This window comes from Gossypium raimondii, unplaced genomic scaffold, assembly GCF_025698545.1.
Source record: "Gossypium raimondii isolate GPD5lz unplaced genomic scaffold, ASM2569854v1 Contig00285, whole genome shotgun sequence".
NCBI lineage: Eukaryota > Viridiplantae > Streptophyta > Magnoliopsida > Malvales > Malvaceae > Gossypium > Gossypium raimondii.
Window position 1 is genome coordinate 5,001 of NW_026291385.1, and position 26,598 is coordinate 31,598.

At 35.1% G+C, this 26,598-nt stretch overlaps 5 protein-coding genes, 2 non-coding genes and 3 pseudogenes across 7 annotated transcripts in view; 5 read left to right on the forward strand and 5 right to left on the reverse strand.

The window, feature by feature from the left end:
- The window catches only part of LOC128038440 (ribulose bisphosphate carboxylase large chain-like), a 1,791-nt gene extending 696 nt beyond the window's left edge, over nt 1-1,095 (forward strand). Inside the window, exon 1 of the mRNA XM_052627380.1 lies at nt 1-1,095. This exon is cut by the window's left edge and continues 696 nt beyond it. Coding sequence (XP_052483340.1) covers nt 1-974 — 974 coding nt within the window. The 3' untranslated portion in view covers nt 975-1,095.
- A 949-nt stretch (nt 1,096-2,044) lies between these two features.
- Nucleotides 2,045-3,291, forward strand: LOC128038441 (acetyl-coenzyme A carboxylase carboxyl transferase subunit beta, chloroplastic-like). The gene has a single exon (XM_052627381.1). The coding sequence runs from the start codon at nt 2,436-2,438 to the stop codon at nt 3,180-3,182; it is 747 nt and encodes a 248-aa protein (XP_052483341.1). The 5' UTR covers nt 2,045-2,435; the 3' UTR covers nt 3,183-3,291.
- A 361-nt stretch (nt 3,292-3,652) lies between these two features.
- Nucleotides 3,653-5,386, forward strand: LOC128038436 (photosystem I assembly protein Ycf4-like; annotated as a pseudogene).
- A 6-nt stretch (nt 5,387-5,392) lies between these two features.
- On the forward strand, nt 5,393-9,476 carry LOC128038437 (cytochrome f-like; annotated as a pseudogene).
- Nucleotides 9,477-11,186: 1,710 nt separating this feature from the next.
- Nucleotides 11,187-11,260, reverse strand: TRNAW-CCA (transfer RNA tryptophan (anticodon CCA)). The gene has a single exon. It is a non-coding gene; the product is annotated as a tRNA-Trp (tRNA).
- A 183-nt stretch (nt 11,261-11,443) lies between these two features.
- Nucleotides 11,444-11,517, reverse strand: TRNAP-UGG (transfer RNA proline (anticodon UGG)). Its single transcript has one exon. It is a non-coding gene; the product is annotated as a tRNA-Pro (tRNA).
- A 6,049-nt stretch (nt 11,518-17,566) lies between these two features.
- On the forward strand, nt 17,567-22,974 carry LOC128038442 (photosystem II CP47 reaction center protein-like; annotated as a pseudogene).
- A 133-nt stretch (nt 22,975-23,107) lies between these two features.
- Nucleotides 23,108-24,097, reverse strand: LOC128038443 (DNA-directed RNA polymerase subunit alpha). The gene has a single exon (XM_052627382.1). The coding sequence runs from the start codon at nt 24,095-24,097 to the stop codon at nt 23,108-23,110; it is 990 nt and encodes a 329-aa protein (XP_052483342.1).
- Nucleotides 24,098-24,245: 148 nt separating this feature from the next.
- LOC128038444 (30S ribosomal protein S11, chloroplastic-like) lies at nt 24,246-24,575 on the reverse strand. Its single transcript, XM_052627383.1, has one exon. The coding sequence runs from the start codon at nt 24,573-24,575 to the stop codon at nt 24,246-24,248; it is 330 nt and encodes a 109-aa protein (XP_052483343.1).
- A 1,260-nt stretch (nt 24,576-25,835) lies between these two features.
- LOC128038445 (50S ribosomal protein L14, chloroplastic-like) lies at nt 25,836-26,147 on the reverse strand. The gene has a single exon (XM_052627384.1). The coding sequence runs from the start codon at nt 26,145-26,147 to the stop codon at nt 25,836-25,838; it is 312 nt and encodes a 103-aa protein (XP_052483344.1).
- Between the last annotated feature and the right edge of the window lie 451 nt (nt 26,148-26,598).

A 26,598-nucleotide genomic window follows, 5' to 3' on the forward strand; every position in this document is an offset into this window, starting at 1 on the left:
AGGTTGAAAGAGATAAATTGAACAAGTATGGTCGCCCCCTATTAGGATGTACTATTAAACCTAAATTGGGGTTATCCGCTAAGAACTACGGTAGAGCAGTTTATGAATGTCTACGTGGCGGGCTTGATTTTACCAAAGATGATGAGAATGTGAACTCCCAACCATTTATGCGCTGGAGAGACCGTTTCTTATTTTGTGCCGAAGCAATTTATAAATCACAGGCTGAAACAGGTGAAATCAAAGGGCATTACTTGAATGCTACTGCAGGTACATGTGAAGAAATGATCAAAAGGGCCGTGTGTGCTAGAGAATTGGGAGTTCCTATCGTAATGCACGACTACTTAACAGGTGGGTTCACTGCAAATACTAGCTTGGCTCGTTATTGCCGAGATAATGGTCTACTTCTTCACATCCATCGCGCAATGCACGCAGTTATTGATAGACAGAAGAATCATGGTATGCACTTTCGTGTACTAGCTAAAGCTTTACGTATGTCTGGTGGAGATCATATTCACGCTGGTACAGTAGTAGGTAAACTTGAAGGAGAAAGGGACATAACTTTGGGCTTTGTTGATTTACTACGTGATGATTTTATTGAAAAAGATCGAAGCCGTGGTATTTATTTCACTCAAGATTGGGTTTCTATGCCAGGTGTTCTGCCCGTAGCTTCGGGGGGTATTCACGTTTGGCATATGCCTGCTTTGACCGAGATCTTTGGAGATGATTCCGTACTACAATTCGGTGGAGGAACTTTAGGACACCCTTGGGGAAATGCACCGGGTGCCGTAGCTAATCGAGTAGCTTTAGAAGCATGTGTACAAGCTCGTAATGAGGGACGTGACCTTGCCCGCGAGGGTAATGAAATTATCCGCGAGGCTAGCAAATGGAGTCCTGAACTAGCTGCTGCTTGTGAAGTATGGAAGGCGATCAAATTTGAATTCGACGCAGTGGATAAATTAGATAAACCAGCTTGATAAATCAAATTTGAATTCGAAGCAATGGATACTTTGTAATCCAGTAATTACTGTCGGTTTGTTGAATTGCAATTAAACTCGGCCCAATCTTTTACTAAAAGGATTGAGCCGATTCTATTGTCTATATTTTTGATAGATATATTTTTATCTAGATATACAAGATTTTAAATACAAAATAAAAGACTAAACACAACTCAAATTTTCTCCTGGGTCCATAATTAATCCTATGTATGGATCCTTAGGATTGGTGTATTCTTTTCATCCTATATACCACGGTTTCGGATCATGGATCGAGCCAAGCATCACAACTTCTTCTACCCATCCTGTATGTTGTCCTTTTGGCTCCGTGTTGGAATAGAAACTTATTGTATTGTATTAGTAGACGAGATTTTACGAAAAAGGTTCTTGATAGGAGAAAAATTTCTTTTTTCCATTTTTTCAGTGCGGATTTTACACAACATGGGGAAATCACTATTTCTAATTGAAAATTGATATTTCTAATTCAAAAGAAAAAAGAGCTCTATCATATATAATGAACTGCTACTCCAGGTTCTCACAAAGGGAATCGTTTCTTTCAATATTCACTCATTGTTCGTTAATAACCCTAGTGATTGTATCTAGTATGCGTATTCTGATAGGAAATAAAATATTCAATTGATTTTTCATCGAATGACTATTCATCTACTGTACTTTCATGGAAATAGAGGCAAGAAAGCTCTATGGAAAAATCATGGTTCAATTTGATCTTGTCTAAGGGAGAATTAGAATACAGATGTGGGCTAAGTAAATCAATGGATAGCCACCTTGGTCCTGTTGAAAATACTACTGTAAACGAAGACCCGACTAGAAATGATACGGATAAAAACATTCATGATTGTAGTGACAGCTCTAGTTATTACAGTAAGGTTGATCATTTAGTTGACGTCAAAGACATTCGGAATTTCATTTCTGATGACACCTTTTTAATTAGGGATAGTAATCAGGACCGTTATTCCATATATTTTGATAGTGAAAATCAAATTTTGAGCTTAACAATGATCATTCTTTTTGAGTGAACTAGAAAGTTTTTTATAGTTATCATAATTCTAGTTATATGAATAATGGATCGAAAAATGATGAGTCCCACTATCATTTTAACTTGGATGATAATGATACTAACTATGGTTGGAATAATCACATTAATAGTTGTATTGACTCTTATCTTCGTTCTCAAATCTGTATTGATAGTTCCATTTTAAGTGGTAGTGACAATTCCAATGATAATTATATTTATAATTACATTTGCGGCGAAGGTGGAAATAGTAGTGAAGGCAAGAATTTCGATATAATAACTCGTGAAAATGGTAATGATTTAACTCTAAAAGAAAGTTCTAATGATCTCGATCTATACAAGGATTTGTGGGTTCAATGCGAATGCGAAAATTGTTATGGAGTAAATTATAAGAAATCGCTTAATTCAAAATGAATATTTGTGAACAATGTGGATATCATTTGAAAATGAGGAGTTCAGATAGAATCGAACTTTCGATTGATCCAGGCACTTGGGGTCCTATGGATGAAGACATGATCTCTCTGGATCCCATTGAATTTCAGTCTGAAGAAGAGCTTTATAAAGATCGTATTGACTTTTATCAAAGAAAGACAGGATTAACTGAGGCTATTCAAACAGGCACGGGTCAACTAAACGGTATTCCTATAGCAATCGGGGTTATGGATTTTCAGTTTATGGGGGGGAGTATGGGATCCGTAGTAGGCGAGAAAATCACCCGTTTGATCGAATATGCTACCAATAATTTTTTACCTCTTATTCTAGTGTGTGCTTCCGGAGGAGCACGCATGCAAGAAGGAAGTTTGAGCTTGATGCAAATGGCTAAAATATCTTCCGCTTTATATGATTATCAATCAAATAAAAAGTTATTTTATGTATCAATTCTTACATCTCCTACTACTGGTGGAGTGACCGCGAGTTTTGGTATGTTGGGGGATATCATTATTGCTGAACCCAATGCCTATATTGCATTTGCGGGTAAAAGAGTAATTGAGCAAACATTGAATAAAACAATACCGGAAGGTTCACAGGCGGCTGAATATTTATTCCATAAGGGTTTATTCGATCCAATCGTACCACGTAATCCTTTAAAAGGTGTTCTGAGTGAGTTAGTTCAGCTCCACGGTTTTTTTCCGTTGAATCAAAATTCAATCAAGTAGAGTCTTAAGTGAAATTTTTTGATTTGTAGTGAAAAGGTAGTTAGTTAGTTTATCAGAATCAAAGTCAAAGCCCATTACGCGGGCTTTGACTTTGTGACAAAAAAAGGAATTGTCGAAAACAAATTATGTGGATAATTATTATTATCATTATCCGATATTACTAATGAGTAAACCTCTAGCAACAAGATAAAAGCGAATTTTTCCTTCTGTGAAATGAAATTGAATTTGGAGAGACAAATAAAACGAATTTGATCTTCCTCTATTGCGTATGTATATATAATTTAAATAGAGAAAAATAGAATAGAAATATAGAGTTTTGCATCTTTCTATATCTCCCGAAAATTCTATTTTACTAATAATCCCTGTTCTTGGATCGGATTCTAACGAATCGAATCTTTCGACAATTTGTAATAAACTCTTTCTTTAGTAAATTCAAAATTCAAATTAGAAGACAAGAACAATAGAATAATAAGAAAAGTAAGAATAAAGTAAGATAATAAAGAAAGTGGATTATCTTATCATATACACCTATTTTATTTGATTTAAAAAGATGGGCAAGTCCTTTTATTTAATTCTACATTCCTTGCACTTATTAGATATCTATTAGATATATAGACTCGCTTAGATATACTTAGTATTTAGATATAATTAGTATAATATACCAATTATAATATAATCGTTATAAGATATATTTCTAACTAAACAATATAACAATAACAGGTACAAATATTAAATTGAGGTACCCATTTTATGACAACTTTCAGCAGTTTTCCCTCTATTTTTGTGCCTTTAGTAGGCCTAGTATTTCCGGCAATTGCAATGGCTTCTTTATCTTTGTATGTTCAAAAAACTAAGATTTTTTAGATTCGATGGGGCCAAGACCAAATCTTATCTATTTTTTTTTCAAGACTTAGATGTCATGGATACCTATTTAGTAGAATATTGTAGAACATCCGGCTTACCCGAACCGAACATAAATGAAAAAGCCCCTCTTATGCATACGTAAACATGGTATAGGGTTAAATGAATTATAGCAAGTGGATCGGTACCGAACGGATGTATGAAATTAAAGTCTATATATCTAGTAGATCCGTATAGGCGATCATATAAAGGGGATGATTTTAGATCGAAGCAATTTGATGAATTCCTTCTAAAAGTTCATATCAAAATAGTCCTAGTTGATGAGAGTTACTTCGGAAACAAAAAAAGTAAAGTCGAATTTTTTTGGTTATTCTCTCAATTCGAATAAAATGCAACTGGATCTAGTATGTATGAGTTGGCGATCAGAATCTATATGGATAGAATTTATAGTGGGATCTCGAAAAACAAGCAATTTCTGCTGGGCCTTTATCCTTTTTTTTGGTTCATTAGGGTTTTATTAGTTGGAACTTCTAGTTATCTTGGTAGGAATTTGATATCTTTATTTCCGTCTCAGCAAATAGTTTTTTTTCCACAAGGAATCGTGATGTCTTTCTATGGGATCGCAGGCCTCTTTATTAGTTCCTATTTGTGGTGCACAATTTTTGGAATGTAGGCAGTGGTTATGATCGATTCGATAGAAAGGAGGGAATAGTATGTATTTTTCGTTGGGGTTTTCCTGGAAAAAATCGTCGCATCTTTCTACGATTCCTTATGAAAGATATTCAGTCCATCAGAATAGAAGTTAAAGAGGGTATTTATGCTCGTCGTGTCCTTTATATGGAAATCAGAGGCCAGGGGGCCGTTCCCTTGACTCGTACTGATGAGAATTTGACTCCCCGCGAAATTGAACAAAAGCTGCTGAATTGGCCTATTTTTTGCGTGTACCGATTGAAGTCTTTTGAAATGAATTGCAGAATAAAAGCTTTCTCGCCGGGAGGAAAAAGCTCAATCCAAGAATCCTCTTTTTTCTATAGCAGAACTAAACTGAAGTTTCTTCAGAATGCCCATTCAAACCAAAGCGGACGTATACGGAAGAGTCATAACATAAAAAAACAGTTTTTTTTGTCCACAAAAATAGTTTTTTATGCGTCTGTAAATGTAAAACCGCTCAACTTAATTCAGTAACAAAATAAGCAAGAAATCGAAATACTGGATTCATCTCATATATCAAAGTATTTCGAAATAAAGACTTTCGCTTTTTATTTGCAATATTTGGAGTTGATACGTGAGATACAGATAGATCATATCTTGTAAATTTTCTCTACTTTTCTTTTCTCAATCGGCCCTCCTTTTATCCTTTCTTTTGTGCTCCTTAAGAACTAAAGAACTAAACAAGTGGATTTCTTTCTTATAACATAATGATAAACGTAATGATACCTTTTCTGTCTTTTTTTGTCACTCATTTTTGATCAGCATAATATTTTTCCTAATTTTTTTTTTCAATTATTGCTGGACTCTAGACTCTATATAGTTTAGATAACCCGCGAAAATTTTCGACATATTTGATTGCGATCTTGATATAGACAGGGCGCTCCTTCGTCTCAAAATCTGAATAGAACAATCTTTATTATTTGAAGCGGTTCTTTCGGGCAGTTATCAAAAGAGGGCAATTGCTTCGAATTTGATCAATTGAGATATCTGGAAACAATAACAATATCAATATAACAATAATATATATATTTCATTCGAATTCAAAGTGGATTCTTATTTTCTATATTCTGTATTCTTTTTAGATTCAATTAGATTCAAGGGCTAAGCACTGAATCAAAAAAAAAACAGAGAATAGATTCATGGGCCCCTACTTTATAATATAATGAAAGGCATGCTTGATAGAAAGATTAGATCACATAAAGTCAACGAATGAGGTGGGTTCATTAACAACTCACAGATGAAAAAATGGCAAAAAAGAAAGCATTCACTCCCCTTCTATATCTTGCATCTATAGTATTTTTGCCCTGGTGGATCTCTCTCATTTAATAAAAGTCTGAAATCTTGGATTACTAATTGGTGGGATACTAGGCAATCCGAAACTTTTTTGAATGATATTCAAGAAAAGAGTATTCTAGAACAATTCATAGAAGTAGAGGAACTCTTCCTGTTGGACGAAATGATAAAAGAATACCCGGAAACACATCTACAAAAGCTTCGTATAGGAATCCAAAAAGAAACGATCCAATTGATCAAGCTGCACAATGAGGATCATATCCATACGATTTTGCACTTCTCGACCAATCTAATCTGTTTCGTTATTCTAAGTGGTTATTCTATTTTGGGGAATGAAGAACTTCTTATTCTTAACTCTTGGGTTCAAGAATTCCTATATAATTTAAGCGACACAATAAAAGCTTTTTCTATTCTTTTATTAACAGATTTATGTATAGGATTTCATTCGCCCCACGGTTGGGAACTAATGATTGGCTCTATATACAAAGATTTTGGATTTGCTCATAATGATCAAATTATATCTGGTCTTGTTTCTACCTTTCCAGTCATTCTAGATACAATTTTTAAATATTGGATCTTTCGTTATTTAAATCGTGTATCTCCGTCACTTGTAGTTATTTATCATTCAATGAATGACTGAAAAATGATTCACGGATTCAATTATAATCTTTCTTACTTTCGAGATAAGCAAAGCATGCAAAGTCGTACTTACTTTACTCTTTCTACCCATCAGGAGAATACAATTTCTCCTCTGTTTCAGTCATTTTTTTTTCAGTTTTCAGTAAAAGTAAATAGCAGAATCGTGGCTAGGAACTATACTAGTGACCTACCTAATTTTATTGTAGAAATTTTCGGGATCAATGATTGGACCATGCAAACTAGAAATACTTTTTCTTGGATAAAGGAGGAGATTACTCGATCCATTTCCGTATCGCTCATGATCTATATAATAACCGGGGCTTCCATTTCAAATGCATATCCCATTTTTGCGCAGCAGGGGTATGAAAATCCACGAGAAGCAACTGGGCGTATTGTATGTGCCAATTGCCATTTAGCGAATAAACCCGTGGATATTGAGGTTCCACAAGCGGTACTTCCTGATACTGTATTTGAAGCGGTTGTTAGAATTCCTTATGATATGCAACTGAAACAAGTTCTTGCTAATGGTAAGAAAGGGCTTTGAATGTGGGTGCTGTTCTTATTTTACCAGAGGGGTTTGAGTTAGCCCCGCCTGATCGTATTTCGCCCGAGATGAAAGAAAAGATAGGCAATCTGTCTTTTCAGAACTACCGCCCCACTAAGAAAAATATTCTTGTGATAGGTCCTGTTCCTGGTAAAAAATATAGTGAAATCACCTTTCCTATTCTTTCCCCAGACCCTGCTAGTAATAAGGATGTTCATTTCTTAAAATATCCCATATACGTAGGCGGCAACAGGGAAGGGCCAGATTTATCCGACGGGAACAAAAGTAACAATACTGTTTATAATGCTACGGCAGCAGGTATAGTAAGCAAAATCATACGAAAAGAAAAAGGGGGGTACGAAATAACCATAACGGATGCCTTGGATGGACATCAAGTGGTTGATATTATCCCCCCAGGACCAGAACTTCTTGTTTCAGAGGGTGAATCTATCAAACTCGATCAACCATTAACAATTAATCCTAATGTGGGTGGATTTGGTCAGGGGGATGCAGAAATAGTACTTCAAGACCCACTACGCGTCCAAGGTCTTTTGTTCTTCTTGGCATCTATTGTTTTGCACAAATCTTTTTGGTTCTTAAAAAGAAACAGTTTGAGAAGGTTCAAGTGTCCGAAATGAATTTCTAGATCTGTGGATTTATCAACATCAAATTTGTAAAAAAGAACAAATTCTTCCTGGCAATTAGGTTAGGTATAATGAAAAAAAGGATGAAAAGTCTTTTGCTTGTTTCTATTCTTTCTCTAGGAATTGCTTTTACCGCATTCAAAACAAAATATGTATATTGTGAAGAAGACTATTTGTCTTTACCTTTTTTTTCTTTTTCAATCTAAATTGGACTAAATTGGGGGGGGTAATTATATTCCTATTGTCAGTGTCAGATTAAAATGTTACAGAATCGTTTTGTTTTCTAAATTCAATTTGAGTAGATACTAAACATAAGATAAGTAAGTGGAGAATAGAAAGGAAGGATAAATGAGGGGAACAAATAATTACAGGAGTATTCTTCGTCTTTCTAGCCTTCGACACAAGAAAAGGGTGTGTAAAATTCCTTTTCTTGTGTCGAAATAATAACAATTACGGGACCCGTTCGTCAAAGATTTCTATTCTTAGTTTCGATTTTTCCCGATTTTTCAGAACCCTTTATTTTTTCGATTTACTTATAATAGAATAAGTAATAAGGATAATATAATAAGTATAAAATAAGTCGAAATAAGTATAATATACTAAGTAATGGACAACCAAAAAAAAGAGAAGGAATCCTTACCGATTTTTTTTGATAAAATAGAATCAAGGCGATAAACTTATAAAATAATTTCAAACTTTGATGAAATACTAAAATAAATCGAGTAAGGTTAGACTAGTCTAGAAAAGGTTTGATTGATATCTGGTCGACAGAAAAAAAAGAAATATTAAATATATATTGTGTCATCCAATTGAGTGATTCCTTTTTTTCTTCTAACCTTGAAAGTATCGATAGATACTATCGAAGAGCAGATGCTATGAATCAATTAATTGAAATTGAGTTCATTTTTCAAAAAAATCATCGGAAAAAGTGATCCATTTGTTGTCATTTATACGACCAAAATATAATGATCATGATCATTAAGAATTCAACGGGACCCTTCCTCGCGAATCAGACAAAGAAAGAGGAGGCGGGCCCCGTTGAGTTCTTACACTTTCATGCCTATAACTTAGTTCGTCCCATTATCCATTATTCCATATTACAGGGATGAACCCAATCCAGAATATGAACCATAAAAGAAAATACCTATTAAACCGATCACAGGAATACCAGTTACCGTACCTATTATCCAAAGAGGAATCCTTCCAGTAGTATCGGCCATTTATCCCGCTTCCCTCCGCATTTCATCAAGTGGTCATGCTAAAGACATAAACAGTCATAGATAATTATGAGATACAATCCTTCCGAATGGGATAAGATAATTCCTACTATTATTTAGTATTCTACTACTCTTTTTTTTCTTAATTGAAGAAATAATTGGAAAATAAAACAGCAAGTACAAAAATGAGTAATAACCCCCAGTAGAGACTGGTACGATTCAATTCAACATTTTGTTCGTTCGGGTTTGATTGTGTCATAGCTCTATAATTAATTCGAATTAGGTTTATCGTTGGATGAACTGCATTGCTGATATTGACCCCAAAAAAGAAACGGTAGGTACAGCTAGTCCGTGAACAGCCAACCATCGCACTGTAAAAATTGGATAGGTTCGATCTATGGTCATTGGGTCCTCCTAAAAAGATCTACTAAATTCATCGAGTTGTTCCAAAGAATCAAAACGGCCAGTTATTAATGGAATTCCTTGTCGGCTCTCTGTAAAATACTCGTTTGGACGAGGGCTTCCAAACACATCATAAGCTAAACCTGTGCTGACGAATAACCAACCCGCGATGAATAGGGAAGGTATAGTAATACTATGAATGACCCAGTATCGAATACTGGTAATAATATCAGCAAAAGAACGTTCTCCTGTGCTTCCAGACATGCCGAGCTCCACATATTCTTGTAGGGATCGATTCCGTAAAAGATGGGATCAGTAAATGGGAATTCACCGAAACTCAATCTTTGTGAGATCGTCAATATTGTACCAAAGGTATTTTTAGAGTATACCGAATCAGTATAGCTATCCTTCTTCTGACACAGCAACGCAATTTCAAACAGTATATCGACGTGAAGTGCTAGATAATTTCTTTCTTCTTCTTGCTTGTCGATGTATAACCAGGTATCATGCAATAGAAAATTCCTCAAATTCCTGGAGGTATTGGCTTGGGCCTAGAAACGGCGGATCAGGTAACCCGTGAATCCAACGAGTTGGTTTATAATAATTCATGAAGGAAATTATCATATTTCCGCAAGTCAATTAGATGCGAAATATAAAAATTGACTTTTTTTCGTAGTTGCACAAGAGGTTTTGTTTTTTGTTGGAAGCCCTCTTTTTTTTTTATTTTAAGGAATTGCTTAGTCGTCTAGTAACAAGTAAGAGTAGTCGATAGTATTAGATATAGATAAAAAAAAAAGAGCAAGGAATAAAAAAAAATTCTACTAATCAATATTTGTGAGGCGGCCTTTCTTGTATTCTTGTATTAGATCCAAAGGTTTTTTCTTGACCTAACTACAAAGATGATGAATCGATTTCTTTTTCTTTTCTACTCTTGTCCTGCCGCTCTATTTTTGTGAATACCGTTTATAATGATTGATGAAGCAAAAAATTTCAATTGAACTTATTATTTCAATTGGTATTTTTGCTTATCCCCCTCTCGTTTAAAAATTGAAACTTAGGTAAGTGCTTTATAAACATATGTATAAAAGAACATATTTCATTTAGCTCCTTCATGCCTACTATAACTAGTTATTTCGGTTTTTTACTAGCGGCTTTAACTATAACCTCAGCTTTATTTATTGGTCTGAGTAAGATACGACTTATTTGAAAATTAATTCAATGAACGAACAATTCATAAAAACAAAGCTTTCTGTCCTATTCCATATATTCTCTAGCTCCTTACCGTGTTAATTATCAATTATTAGGTATTGATATTCATGGGCAATAGAAATTAATATTTAGGGATAGATATTACCTTTCTTTTTCTCCTTTCAAATAAATTGAAATGATTGAAGTTTTTCTATTTGGAATCGTCTTAGGTCTAATTCCTATTACTTTGGCTGGATTATTCGTAACCGCATATTTACAATACAGACGTGGTGATCAGTTGGACCTTTGATTAATTAACATACCTTTTTTGGATTAATTAACATACCTTTTTTTGACTGACCCCTTTAATTCTTAAATTTTTGAATTTCAATTTATTTAATAATTTGAATTTTATAATTTAATCCAAGGAGGTCAAATTCGAATTGCTGTTCAATTTTTTTTTTTTTTCAGTTCGGTGTAATTTTCGACCTAACAAGAGCGGAATCACGCTCTGTAGGATTTGAACCTACGACATTGGGTTTTGGAGACCCACGTTCTACCGAACTGAACTAAGAGCGCTTTCTTATCATAATAAATAAGACTGTAAAAAAGAGGATTCTTTTATTTTATAACCCCAATACATCGCGCACAACTATACTATCATATATCATATATAATATGAGAAAATGATAGATTATGTATGCTTAATTTTAATCAATCTAAAACGACTCCCTCGTTACTGCTCAAAGGAGAAGTAATAGGTAGGGATGACAGGATTTGAACCTGTGACATTTTGTACCCAAAACAAACGCGCTACCAAGCTGCGCTACATCCCTTTCAATTGGCCTACAATGTCATTGTAGAGAATCCCTGTCTTGTTTTCCACACCCTTATTTCATCTATTGATATACAAAACGGATCTTTCCATTTCCTCTTTTTGGTCTCATATCATATAACAACCATATAATGAATAATAAATGAATATTTTTAGCGGGAATTCTCAGGCGGAAAGGGACCTATTTTGTTTTGCTGTTTTAAGAAAGGGAAAATCTTATCTATCGAATCATTGTACATTTTAATTTGAATTAGGAATTCCGGGTACAAATAGACAAATCCAAGTGGTCTTTAACCACACATACATGCGATTATATATGTATTACCATAATGTAATACGATAAAGAAGGAGGATTTTAAATGCGAGATCTAAAAACATATCTTTCCGTAGCACCGGTACTAAGTACTCTCTGGTTCGGTTCTTTAGCGGGTTTATTAATAGAGATCAATCGTTTCTTCCCGGATGCGTTAACATTCCCTTTTTTTTAATTCTAGTTATTGCCGCGGGACGGGCGAAAAGATTAGATCGAGATACAATCAAATATCTGTGACTACTCTCTCGCCCCCCCTTTTTTTAGTTTTTTTTTTCGAATTAGATAAGAATTAGATAAAATAAATAAGGAAGGTAGAACGAAAAAAGTAGATTCAACCTCACCGAAACTCGGGTTCAAGCTCCAATTAAATTACTAGTAGAGCGAAAAGAGAAATGTGGCTGGAACAACAGTATCCTACAAGATACTTAAAGAAAATACCGTACGGTGGTTTGATTCTAAATAGAGTTCGAAATCGTTGTATTACTTATTCTTATTATTTACTATTACTCTAAATCTATATTGATTTACTATATTGATTGCAACAAAATCTTTCAAGATTTGGTTTTGAGTTAGCAACTTTTATTTCTTTTTTTTTTTCATTCCTTTCTTCTTCGCTTTTGATCGGAAAATAGAAAAGTTGGGTGAATTAAAAACTCAAAGGAGGTTCATGGCCAAGAGTAAAGATGTCCGAGTAACGATTATTTTGGAATGTACCAGTTGTGTTCGAAACGGCGTTAATAAGGAATCAACGGGTATTTCCAGGTATATTACTCAAAAAAATCGACACAATACGCCCAGTCGATTGGAATTGAAGAAATTCTGTCCCTATTGTTACAAACATACAATTCACGGGGAGATAAAGAAATAAATCGAATCAAGTGCTCGTATGTCACCACTTACCGAGAATATGAAAATATGACATTAGGTATATAATATATTAAGTATAAGTATAGAATTAGTTATATATAACGCATATTTTCTTTCTATATTATTAATATTATTTCTATATTATTAATATATTTTTATTTTTATTTATATATATTTAAATTATATATTTAAATGATAAATAATAATAAAATAAACAATAATAAAATAAACAAACCAAATCCTATTTATTATATTAATTCTATAATTTGAATTTTCAAAATAGGATTTTAGAAATAGAGATAGGTATAGGATTCTTTTTAGAAATAAGGAATAAAGAAATCATGGATAAATCCAAGCGACTCTTTCTTAAATCCAAGCGATCTTTTCGTAGGCGTTTGCCCCCGATCCAATCGGGGGATCGAATTGATTATAGAAACATGAGTTTAATTAGTCGATTTATTAGTGAACAAGGAAAAATATTATCTAGGCGAGTAAATAGATTGACCTTAAAACAACAACGATTAATTACTATTGCTATAAAACAAGCTCGTATTTTATCTTCGTTACCCTTTCTTAATAATGAGAAACAGTTTGAAAGAAGCGAGTCGACCACTAGAACTACTGCTCTTAGAACCAGAAATAAATAGGCTTACCCCTTCAAAAGAATCGAATCCGGTTGGGGAAGAAAAAAAATCTTTTTTTTATTGAGCGCCTTCGCTCATCTTGTTTTGATGACCTTATCAGAACCTTATCAGAATCAGAATTTTTTATCATATTAATTTCTACTCTACCTTCCCCGAGTTCATTCTCGAGGGAACCCCATTTCATTTAAAGCATTTCGTTGGATTCCTTCCGATCTCCTTATTTTCTAATCTCGTTGGAAATCATATAAAGACAATTCCTATTTGAGATAGCTATTTGTGCAAGTATTTTACGATTCAGAAGCAACTGTTTCTTGTACAGATTGTGTATTAATCTACTATAACTATAGGATACCCCCACTCCGCGAATTACTGCATTTATTCGAGTGATCCACAAACGACGAAAATCCTTTTTTCCTATCTCTATCCCGATGAGCCGAAACCAAAGCTCTTATTCTTTGTTGAGTAATAGTTCGAGTAAGTCTTGAATGAGCCCCTCGAAAGCTTGATGCAAATAAACTAATTTTTTTTCGACGTCTACGAGCTATATATCCCCGTTTAATTCTGGTCATTGAATAAAAGAAATTTTGATGAATAACTAATTCTTTCTTTCAGTTATTCTTTTCTAGTCTATTAATAACAAAACGGATTCTTCCAATGTATAAAATAAAAATTCCAATGGCTTTTGCTACTCTAACCGTCCTGACCACGATTTTTCCTTTTTTCTAGGCATTTCATTTCGCCTTGAAATAAGAAATTGTATTGATACTAGGTATCAAAAAAAGCATATTAACTAAAATAAAGGAGTAAATAGAAATGGATAAATAAATAGTGGGTTCCATCGTTTCTATGGTTACTTCTTAAACGGTGAGGTCCTCTCTATACACCGGAGCTCATTCCTTCATTTAATTGGTAACTTGTACAGTTCACACTCTTCGGCTCTACTCATAAATTTTCCAGTAATAGATCTTTCACAACGAGATCTATCTTATACAGTAACGGTATGTAAGGATGAGGATTAATTGGGCAGCTGACCCTGTTAGTCCGTTCTTTGCAAGAGTCGAAGCATAATCTTTTTGCTTTTTAAATAGGATTTTCCCCGCTTAATGGATAAGCATTTGCTACCAATGGGGAATTTTTTCTCATCTTAAATTCCAAGATTGGATTTGCGCCAATGGAAACCATAAATTTCATACACAATAGAAGGATATGGTAGATCTATCTTTTTTAGATAGTGAACGGACGAACCCCATTCTATTCACTGGTATGGATCGTTGATACTGAAAAGTTGTTTCTTTTTTCTCAGCCCATGATCTGAACAAGTCGCACATACACCCTAGTACATGTTCCTCGGCGCTGAGGACATCCCCCAAGAGCAGGGGATTTCGTGACATTTCTAATTGGCTGTCTTGCATTTCTAATAAGTTGTTTAATAGTTGGCATACTGAATCATATACATAATAGACTGGTTTAGATCGATCCTAACCAGATGATTCTGAATTACTTCTTTTTCTATTTAATAGATTAATAAAATATTAACCCCTTAGGCTTAAGTTAAGAAGGAAAGGAAGAAGAGGGATTAAATCAATCTTAATAAAATTGTGGATTGGTGTTAAATCGTTGCTATTGCTATTTGTTATTTAACTTATTTAACCGCTACAAGATCCACAATTCCATGAGCTTGGGCTTCTGTTGCTGACATAAAAACATCTCTTTCCATGTCTTCGGATACAACCCATAGGGGCTTGCCTGTTCTTTGTACATAAACCCTTGTGAGGCTTTCATGAAGTTTCAGTAGTTCTTCCGCTTCCAGGATAAATTCTCCTGTTTGTGCCTCATAAAAGAACTAGCAGGTTGATGGATCATTACCCTGATGATATAACATAATAAAAGGTTCTTCTAACTCACATAATGAGGTGAGAAGAATAGCTAAAATAGCTAAAGAATAATAAGAAAAAAGATAGAATTGAACAACCGTACAGGCATTTTTTGTGCATTGCATACGGCTTTCCAATGGAATTCTCTTTTTTCTTTCATCGAAAAAAGGAAAAGAGAAAATATAGAGAGCGTCTATTAGACCCAGATCACTAAATAATCCAATTACCACCCTTCTTTTTTTTTCTTTTTTTTTCGGAAAAGTTCAAAAATACTATGATGGCTCCGTTGCTTTATATATTTATTTCGTCTGTAATTCAGCAATCCCAAAGTTTCTTTTTTTTTCAAAAAAAAGAAAGAAAAAAATAGTCTTTTTTTTTCGTACTCTTTTATTTTATAACATAAATATTGTTATAAATATTGTTAATAGCCTCTGGTGTGAAAAGAAAAAAAGTTTGTGACGCTGAGATGGGCCCACGAAAGCTAAGATAAAATTGGAAATGCCCTTTCTCTCATACTACTCTTTCGATACATAATCTAATGTTTTGAAAAAAAAAAGAAATCAAAAAAATTTCATATCGAATTCGAAGTGCCATGCTATTATTACTTACTAATTCATATTTCATAGGGCGAAGGCATAGTCTTCTTTTTTCTTTCCATCAAATAAAAAAACTCATTGGCGCCGAGCGTGAGGGAATGCTAGACGTTTGGTAATTTCTCCTCCGGCCAGGAGAAAAGATCCCATTGAAGCAGCCAATCCCATGCATATTGTATGCACATCTGGTTGCACAAATTGCATAGTATCATAAATAGCTACTCCGGGTATTACCCATCCGCCAGGAGAGTTTATAAACAAATACAGATCTTTGGTATCATTCTCTATACTGAGATATACCATAAGACCAATAAGTTGATTCGAGATCTCGCTATCAACCTCTTGGCCTAAAAAAAGTAATCTTTCTCGATAAAGTCGGTTGATTAGGATAAAATTGTATCCCTTAGTAGCCGTACAGGCACCTTTTGATGCATACGGTTCAACAAAAATTGCGAAAAAAAAATCAATGTGTAGATTCCAGCCATCCTTCGTTTTTTCTAGTGTGCCTTTTCTAACTTCTAATTTCTAACGAAGGGGCTTTTTCTTACATTTTAAAAATAAAATGAAATTCAAAATGAAATTAAAGAAAGATAAGTTTTGGCCCGTTTTCCTATAATCTATAATATAGAAAAAATTCGCTAAACTTATCGCACAAACTTTTCATTGATCTATTTTTTTTCATTGGGATTCAATCCAAATCATGATGTCATTTTCTTGTTCCTGAATGGGTTTCATCAATTTTTTATTCAATTTTTTTAGGTTTATGCTCTACTCCGAGTAAAGATCCGCCCGATTTTGATTTGCGCATATAGGACAAATGACCCAATACCACATCTTTTTGCTATGATTTCATTTCCTTTTTTATTTTAATTTAATTCCTTTTTCTTTCATGTTTTCCGCCAAATATTCAACGTATTTCTCATATTATTCGATTGATTAATAGTTTGAAATCGTTCTTATTTCTATTTCGAATTTGTAAATAAAAAAGATTTATGATTATGATATAGGTGGTAATCATAAATGTATTACCAATTGGGTTTTTTCTAAACGGAGCCTGGATGCTTCATTTTTTCGGTCCAACCAAGCCAACCATAAATCAGTCTAATTGAAAATATTAATCTGGATACCCCCCCAAAAAAATGAAATGGATCTCTAATTGCACTTCATTACACTTCGCGCTACAAATTTTTGATAATTCAATCAATCTTTTTGGGGCGAAACAGAGGATATCTCGATCGGGCGAGAGAACGGGGGAATCCCATATGACCCAATATATTTGACAAGTCGCACTATACGTCAACCCAAACTGCATCTTCCTCTCCCGGATTTCGAAAAGGAACTTTTGGAACACCAATAGGCATTAAAGGAAAGAAAAAGAATTAAATACTATATTTCACTTTGATCTGGAAGCGTAATAATGGTCTTAATAATATTGGCCTCATATTTTATACATAGATAGAATAAGGCCATAAAATAAAGAAAGACAGAATGAATGAAAGAGAATTCTTACCAATAGGTCCTTTGAATGACGAACAAATAGGGATGCGTTCATTCATAAAAAATAGGATCAACCCCCATTGCGTATTGATACTTATCGGGTATAGAATAGATCTGCTTCTCTTTTTTCTTCTGAGCCGAATTCTTCCCTTAATTACTAATGGAATAGAACAAATATTAATCCTTTCTCCGAAAGAATCCACCGAAAAGGGGAGGTATTCCAATGCAATAAAGTTACATAGTGTCTATTTTTCGTTGATAAAGGGGTATTTCCATGGGTTTGCCTTGGTATCGTGTTCATACTGTCGTATTGAATGATCCCGGTCGCTTGCTTTCTGTTCATATAATGCATACGGCTCTGGTTGCTGGTTGGGCCGGTTCAATGGCTCTATATGAATTAGCCGTTTTTGATCCCTCCGATCCCGTTCTTGATCCAATGTGGAGACAAGGTATGTTCGTTATACCCTTCATGACTCGTTTAGGAATAACCAATTCATGGGGCGGTTGGAGTATTACAGGGGGGACTATAACAAATCCGGGTATTTGAGTTACGAAGGTGTGGCCGGAGCACATATTGTGTTTTCTGGCTTGTGCTTCTTGGCAGCTATCTGGCATTGGGTATATTGGGATCTAGAAATTTTTTGTGATGAGCGCACAGGAAAACCTTCTTTGGATTTGCCCAAGATTTTTGGAATTCATTTATTTCTCTCAGGAGTGGCTTGCTTTGGCTTTGGCGCATTTCATGTAACAGGATTGTATGGTCCTGGAATATGGGTGTCGGACCCTTATGGACTAACTGGCAAGGTCCAACCTGTAAATCCGGCGTGGGGCGTGGAAGGTTTTGATCCTTTTGTTCCGGGAGGAATAGCCTCTCATCATATTGCAGCAGGGACATTGGGCATATTAGCGGGCTTATTCCATCTTAGTGTCCGCCCGCCCCAACGTTTATACAAAGGATTACGTATGGGAAATATTGAAACCGTCCTTTCCAGTAGTATAGCTGCTGTCTTTTTTGCAGCTTTTGTTGTTGCCGGAACTATGTGGTATGGTTCAGCAACTACCCCCATCGAATTATTTGGTCCTACTCGTTATCAATGGGATCAAGGATACTTCCAGCAAGAAATATATCGAAGGGTTAGTGCTGGGTTAGCCGAAAATCAAAGTTTATCAGAAGCTTGGTCTAAAATTCCTGAAAAATTAGCTTTTTATGATTACATTGGCAATAATCCGGCAAAAGGAGGATTATTCAGAGCGGGTTCAATGGACAACGGGGATGGAATAGCCGTTGGGTGGTTAGGGCACCCTATCTTTAGAGATAAAGACGGGCGTGAACTTTTGTACGTCGTATGCCTACTTTTTTTGAAACATTTCCGGTTGTTTTGGTAGACGGAGACGGAATTGTTAGAGCGGATGTCCCTTTTAGAAGGGCAGAATCAAAGTATAGTGTCGAACAAGTAGGTGTAACTGTTGAGTTCTATGGCGGCGAACTCAATGGAGTGAGTTATAGTGATCCTGCTACTGTGAAAAAATATGCTAGACGTGCTCAATTGGGTGAAATTTTTGAATTAGATCGTGCTACTTTGAAATCCGATGGTGTTTTTCGTAGCAGTCCGAGGGGTTGGTTTACTTTTGGGCATGCTTCGTTTGCCTTGCTTTTCTTCTTCGGACACATTTGGCATGGTGCTAGAACCCTGTTCAGAGATGTTTTGCCGGTATTGATCCAGATTTGGATGCTCAAGTGGAATTTGGAGCATTCCAAAACTTGGAGATCCAACTACAAGAAGACAAGTAGTCTGATGCAAGATTGCTTTGTTATTTTCGCTTCTACTTTATTTGTGATTTGCCATAGGCTGCTGGAAAAATCTTGATTTAAATCGCTGCCTTTTCTTTGATTCTTGTTCTTTCTTTATTTTATTCGGGAGATGATTCCAAATAAACAGGTACGGAAGCTATAATTGTAAACCACGATCGAATTTATGGAAGCATTGGTTTATACATTCCTCTTAGTATCTACTCTAGGGATAATTTTTTTCGCTATCTTTTTTCGAGAACCGCCTAAAATTCTAACTAAAAAAATGAAATGATTTTCATTATTCAATTGAGTAATGAGCCTCCCAATATTGGGAGGCTCATTACTTCAATTAGTCCCCGTGTTCCTCGAATGGATCTCTTAATTGTTGAGAGGGTTGCCCAAAAGCAGTATATAAGGCGTACCCAGTAAAACTTACAAGTAAACCAGATATAGAGATGGCGACTAAGGTTGCTGTTTCCATTATTATATAATTTCAAGATCACAATGGGTCTATGATAAGATTGTTTATTTACAGCGGAATGATATACAAAGTCAACAGATCTCACTGAATACAAAATAAGATTTATGGCTACACAAACCGTTGAGGGTAGTTCTAGATCTGGTCCAAGACGAACTGTTGTAGGGGATTTTTTGAAACCATTGAATTCGGAATATGGTAAGGTAGCCCCTGGATGGGGAACGACTCCTTTGATGGGTGTCGCAATGGCTTTATTTGCGATATTCTTATCTATTATTTTGGAGATTTATAATTCTTCCGTTTTACTGGATGGAATTTCAATGAATTAGATTCACAAGAATCACGAAGCCTCGCTTTTCAATACAAAAAGTGAAACTTTTAGTTCTCGGATTTTTTTAGCCCCATTCTATTTCGGTAGTTCGACCGCGAAATTTATTTGTTTCTGTATTTCCGGAATATGAGTGTGTGACTTGTTATAATTGATCCTATTGATAGTACAGAAAATGGGTCTGTCATCTTGATCGAGATAGTTTTATCCCGTCGGATAGTCATTCTAGTATCTGGAGCACGGAATATATGAAATGGATCACAAAGTATTTGAACTATGATTCATACTTAATATTCAAACCTCGTGGCCGGACTCAAAAAAAAATTCAAAGAAAGAGTTATATTATTTATAAATCGAAAGATTTTTTATTCTTTCAAACTCTCATTTAGTTTATGCTTATTTTGATCAAAGGACAAACCTTTCTTTTCTTTGTATTTTTTTTTATTATATCTATTCTATTGATTGAATAAGTGATGATCCAATGGTTCTTACTCAAAGAATCTTTGGACTTAGTTTGAAGGTTTTATTGAATCATCGCGGTTCTGGTATGAATCTGAAGTTTCAATTGATTCATAGGGTCTTAACAAGAGAATTCCTATCAAAAAGAAAGAAAACAAGAATAAAGCCACATTTCATACAAAGAACAAATCAAAGCAAAGAAAAATAAATAAGTAGGTAAATAGAAGATTCAAGAGGCCTGTAACGATCAACATAAAGACGACTGCGCCGACTTGATTTTTTGGCATTATAATTACAACTACAAAAAAGAGCTTTGGATTTTCACTCTTTTGTGTCTTCAGATAAAATTGAATGAAAAGATTAAGAAGTTTCAAACTTTCTATTCCATATCCGTTTCAGCTATTACTTGGTTGTTTTTGTTTGAGCTGTACGAGATGAAATTCTCATATACGGTTCTCGGGGGGGGTCCTCTTGGTTTACCTATCTCAATAAAGTCTATGATTGGTTCGAAGAGCGCCTCGAAATTCAGGCGATTGCAGATGATATAACTAGTAAATATGTTCCTCCTCATGTTAACATATTTTATTGTCTAGGAGGAATTACGCTTACTTGTTTTTTGGTACAAGTAGCTACAGGATTTGCTATGACTTTTTACTATCGTCCAACCGTTACTGAGGCTTTTGCTTCTGTTCAATACATAATGACTGAAGCTAACTTTGGTTGGTTAATCCGATCAGTTCATCGATGGTCGGCAAGTATGATGGTCTTAATGATGATCCTGCACGTATTTCGTGTCTATCTCACTGGTGGTTTTAAAAAACCTCGCGAATTAACTTGGGTTACAGGCGTGGTTCTGGGTGTGTTGACCGCATCTTTTGGCGTAACAGGTTATTCCTTACCTCGGGACCAAGTTGGTTATTGGGCAGTCAAAATCGTAACAGGCGTTCCGGACGCTATTCCGGTAATAGGATCGCCTTTGGTAGAGTTATTACGTGGAAGTGCTAGTGTGGGACAAGCCACTTTGACCCGTTTTTATAGTTTACACACTTTTGTATTACCCCTTCTTACTGCTGTATTTATGTTAATGCATTTCCTAATGATACGTAAGCAAGGCATTTCGGGTCCTTTATAGAGAATATAGACCATAGCTATATTGTAACCAATAATTTATCTTATTACTTGGGGGAGGAACAATAGTATTTCATTGCTACAAATATGGATTATTGAAAAAAAAATAAGACATGTATTTGGATATTTCCTTTCAACTACAACAATATTCTATTATTTATTTGATATGACATGAATAGTTGAAGGAATTCCTGAAGAGAAAATGGATTATGGGAGTGTGTGACTTGAACTATTGATTGGGCCGTGCAGAAATATGCCTTTATCTGCTACATTGGAATTCACAACCAAATGTGTCTTTGTTTCAACCACCGTGTAAGCCCCATACAAAGGATAGGCTGGTTCGCTTGAAGAGAATCTTTTCTATGATCAGACCTGACGATGTTGTGTATAAATAGGGCTCCGTAAGATCCAGTAGAATAAGTGATTTGGCATAATCCAAATTAGATTTTAGTTTTTTTTTTTACTTTCTTATCTTAATAGTATGAAAATGCATTCATTTCTTCTGCATCGACCCGATTTAATTATACTATCGGAGTGAAACAAGGGATCTAAAGAAGAGCAAAGGCTAGACTATATTAGTAACAAGTAAATCTTTTGTATGTAAAAATCTCGATATATTTTTGGGATAAAGGTGAATCGCAAGGCCTAAGACGACCCATAAAGCACTTGATCACGATCAACTTTGTACGCCTACTTGGGTATTGAGCATTTACCTGTAAAAATGAAATTCCTTGGAATGTATAATTGCAACTCCGTAAAATGGAATCGGGTACCTTTTTTCTTACATATGGAACCATTCATATATGTGGGGATAACATATAGATTTATTTTAAACATATAGAATATAGATTTATTTTATAGGTATCCGTTTGTATCCATTTGATTCGATTGACTTTTGCTTGAGCCGGATGATGAAAAATTATCATGTCCGGTTCCTTTGGGGGATGGATCTAGAAAATTCACCTATCCTAATAACAAAAAAACCTGACTTGAACGATCCTGTATTAAGAGCTAAATTAGCTAAAGGTATGGGTCATAATTATTATGGGGAACCCGCATGGCCCAATGATCTTTTATATATTTTTCCAGTAGTAATTCTCGGTACTATTGCTTGTAACGTGGGCTTAGCGGTTCTAGAACCTTCAATGATTGGTGAACCCGCGGATCCATTTGCAACTCCTTTGGAAATATTACCTGAATGGTATTTCTTTCCTGTATTTCAAATACTTCGTACAGTCCCTAACAAGTTATTGGGTGTTCTTTTAATGGTTTCAGTACCCGCGGGATTATTAACAGTACCGTTTTTGGAAAATGTTAATAAATTCCAAAATCCATTTCGTCGTCCAGTAGCGACAACCGTTTTTTTGATTGGTACTGCAGTAGCCCTTTGGTTGGGTATTGAGCAACATTACCGATTGATAAATCCTAACTTTAGGTCTTTTTAAATTGAATCAATTAAAAAAATATCATGATGTGCGTATCTAGGAGTAGTCACTTCAAAGGCAAAGTGAATTCTCCTAGATACATTTATTCAATTCTGGTCCGAATCTATGGATTGTGCTGAAGGTTCAAAATCCATTGATTAAAAATTTTGATAAATCAATTTCGAAATGCTTTTCTACTTCTTTTCTAGAATGCCCAATATTTGTTTTACATCTTCTATGCGAAAGTGTTCAATTTTCATAAGGTCTTCTCGACTGTTATTCAAAAGGTCCAATAATGTATGTATATTGGACTTTTTGAGACAATTATAGATCCTGGGAGGCAATTCTGATTGGTCAATAAAAATCGATTTCAATGCTATTTCTTTTTTCTTTTTTGTTAGTTTAACTAATCTATCATGAAACGGAAAAAAAGGTAAAGTAACATCGTGTTGATTGTTTTCTAAATGTAAGTTTTCTTCTTCCGCATGTAGAAAAGGAATAAATAAATCAATCAAATTGCGAGAGGCTTCATGAAGTGCTTCTTTCGGAGTTAAACTTCCATTTGTCCATATTTCTAGAAAAAGTATCTCCTGTTTTTCATTATCATTCCCATAACAATGAATACTATGATTCGCATTTCGAACAGGCATGAATACAGCATCTATAGGATAACTTCCGTCGTGAAAGTTCTTTGGCGTTTTTATACCGTATCCTCTATTTCTCTCGATTTGTAATCCAATACACAAATCAATTGGTTCGGTTAGGCTGGCTACATGCTGTGTATTATCAACGATTTCCACAGAAGGTGGTAAGATGATGTCTTGAGCAGTTACATATCCGGGACCCTTGGCACAAATAAAGGCGTTACGAGTTCCATACAAATTCCCTCTCAATACAATTTCTTTCAAATTCATTAAAATTTCATGGACTGATTCTTGAATACCTACTATGGTAGAATATTCGTGGGGTATTTTCTCAGATTTTGCACGTGTAATGCATGTTCCTTCTAGTTCTCCAAGCAAAGCTCTTCGCATCGCAATGCCTATTGTGTCGGCTTGGCCTTTCATAAGTGGAGACAGAATAAAGCGTCCATAATAAAGGCGCTTACTATCTGTTCTTGATTCAACACACTTCCACTGTCGTGTCCGAGTCGAAGTAGAGACTTTTACTTTCTCTCGAACCATAGTAATATTATTTTATTTGATCAGATCATTGAATCATTTATTTCTCTTGAAATCTCTTTAGTTTCTACACACGTCTTTTTTTAAGGGGTCTACAGCCATTATGTGGCATAGGGTTACATCCCGTACGAAACTTAATAGTATACCACTTCTACGAATAGCTCGTAATGCTGCATCTCTTCCGAGACCAGGACCCTTTATCATAACTTCTGCTCGTTGCATACCTTGGTCTACTACTGCTCGAATAGCATTTCCCGCTGCGGTTTGAGCAGCAAAAGGGTCCCCTTCTTGTACCCTTGAATCCACAAGTGCCGGCGGAGGACCAAGAGATTACCCGACCCCGTACATCTGTAACAGTAACAATGGTATTGTTGAAACTTGCTTGAACATGAATAACTCCTTTTGGTATTCTACGTGCACTTTTCCGTGCACTACTGCGCCCATTCCTACGTGAACCAACTTTTGGTATAGGTTTTGCCATATTTTATCATTTCATAAAGATAAGTCAGAGATATATGGATATATCCATTTCATGTCAAAACAGATCTTCTATTTTTATTTGTTTATCGCTTTCTTTAAGATTAGTTTCTTTTCTTTCAGGAGTTCTTTTTGGAATAGAAAGATTATCCTTGTCTTTGTTTATGTCTCGGGTTAAAACAAATTACGATAATTCGTCCCCTCCTACGGATTAGGCGACATTTTTCACAAATTTTACGAACGGAAGCCCTTATTTTCATAGTTGTTATTCCTTAAATTTTTCCGAATTCGCTTATTGGAAGAAAATAAGTTTCTTGAAATTTGAATTGATCCCCAAAAGGAATCTTGAAGTTGAAAAACTACCTAATCGTTCGAATCCTTGTTGCGAAGTCTATAAATTATACGCCCCTGGTTGAATCATAAGCACTTACTTCACTTTTGTTGACTCTATCCCACGTTGGTAAAACTCTCCCGAAACATAACCTAAAATCAGTTCTTCATTATCTAAAGGAATCCGGAGTGGGAGTGATTTACTAATTAAACCTTCATGAATCCATTTTTTTGTTCTTTTATTCCAGGTAAAACTTCCTTGACGTATCAACTACCGTAGGGCAGGAGGAGTTCTATTAGACAACCCGTGCTTTTTTCTTTTTTTTTTTTGCACAAATGGAGAGTTTCGGATACAATTCGTATACCGGACAGATTACCATATATAACACAAAATTTCTCCACCGATTCCTTCTAGTCGAGCCTCCCGGTCTGTCATTATACCCCGAGAAGTAGAAAGAATTACAATCCCCATCCCGCCTAAAATCCTAGGAATTTGTTGATAGTTAGAATAGATTCGTAGACCTGGTCGACTGATCCGTCGTAAATTTAAAATAGTTCTATGTGGTCCTTTTCTATTCCTTCTATGTCGTAGGGTTAAAACCAAAAAATATTTGTTGCGTTCCTGATGTTTCCTTACGTTATCGATAAAACCTTCTCGTAAAAGTATTTTAACAATGTTTTCAGTGATGTTAGTAGATCCTATTTGAATCGTTCCTTTTCTATTCATATCAGCATTTCGTATAGAGGTTATTATGTCAGCAATAGTGTCCTTACCCATGGTAAACTAAAATTTTTGTTGCTCCCGAATTTTGATATAACCAACGTGGTCTTTTTTTTTTTTTACTTAGTAAAGGTATATACGTGAGACACAATCTACTAATTAATCTATGCCATTTAAATACTCTAAATACTCTAACTATACTTGGGTCTCGTCTTATAATACCTCGGGAGCTAATGAAACTATTTTAGTGAAATTTAACTGTCTCAATTCCCGGGCGATCGCACCAAAAATTCGAGTTCCTTTTGGATTTCCTTCTTGATCAATGACAACGGCAGCATTGTCATCATATCGTATTATCATCCCGTTGTCGCGTTTGAGTTCTTTACGAGTACGTACAATTACAGCTCTGATCACTTCTGATCTTTCTAGAGGTGTATTTGGTACTGCTTCCTTGATCACAGCAACAATAACGTCACCAATATGAGCATATCGGCGATTACTAGCTCCTATGACTCGAATACACATCAATTCTCGGCCCCGCTGTTATCTGCTACATTCAAATGGGTCTGAGGTTGAATCATTTTTTTAATCTCTTTTTTCAATGTAACAAAGGACGAAGAAAAAAAGAAATATTGTTTGTCAAAAAAAAAGGAAACTCGCAATTGTTTTTTTATTCCCAAGACAAGACTTCTTTCCTTTGGTTCTATATTCCTATCCTGAAATAATGAATTGAGTTTTATATGCATTTTTTACGCCGCTATTGAAATTGCCTTTCTGGCTATATTTTTGGCTACTCCGCTCATTTCATAAAGTATTCTGCCCGGTTTAACGACAGCTACCCAATACCCGGTAGATCCTTGTCCCGAAACCATACGTGTTTCTGTAGGTCTTATCGTAACGGGTTTGTCTGGAAATATACGTACCCATATTTTTCCACCACGGCGTACATTTCGTGTCATTGCGCGGCGCCCCGCTT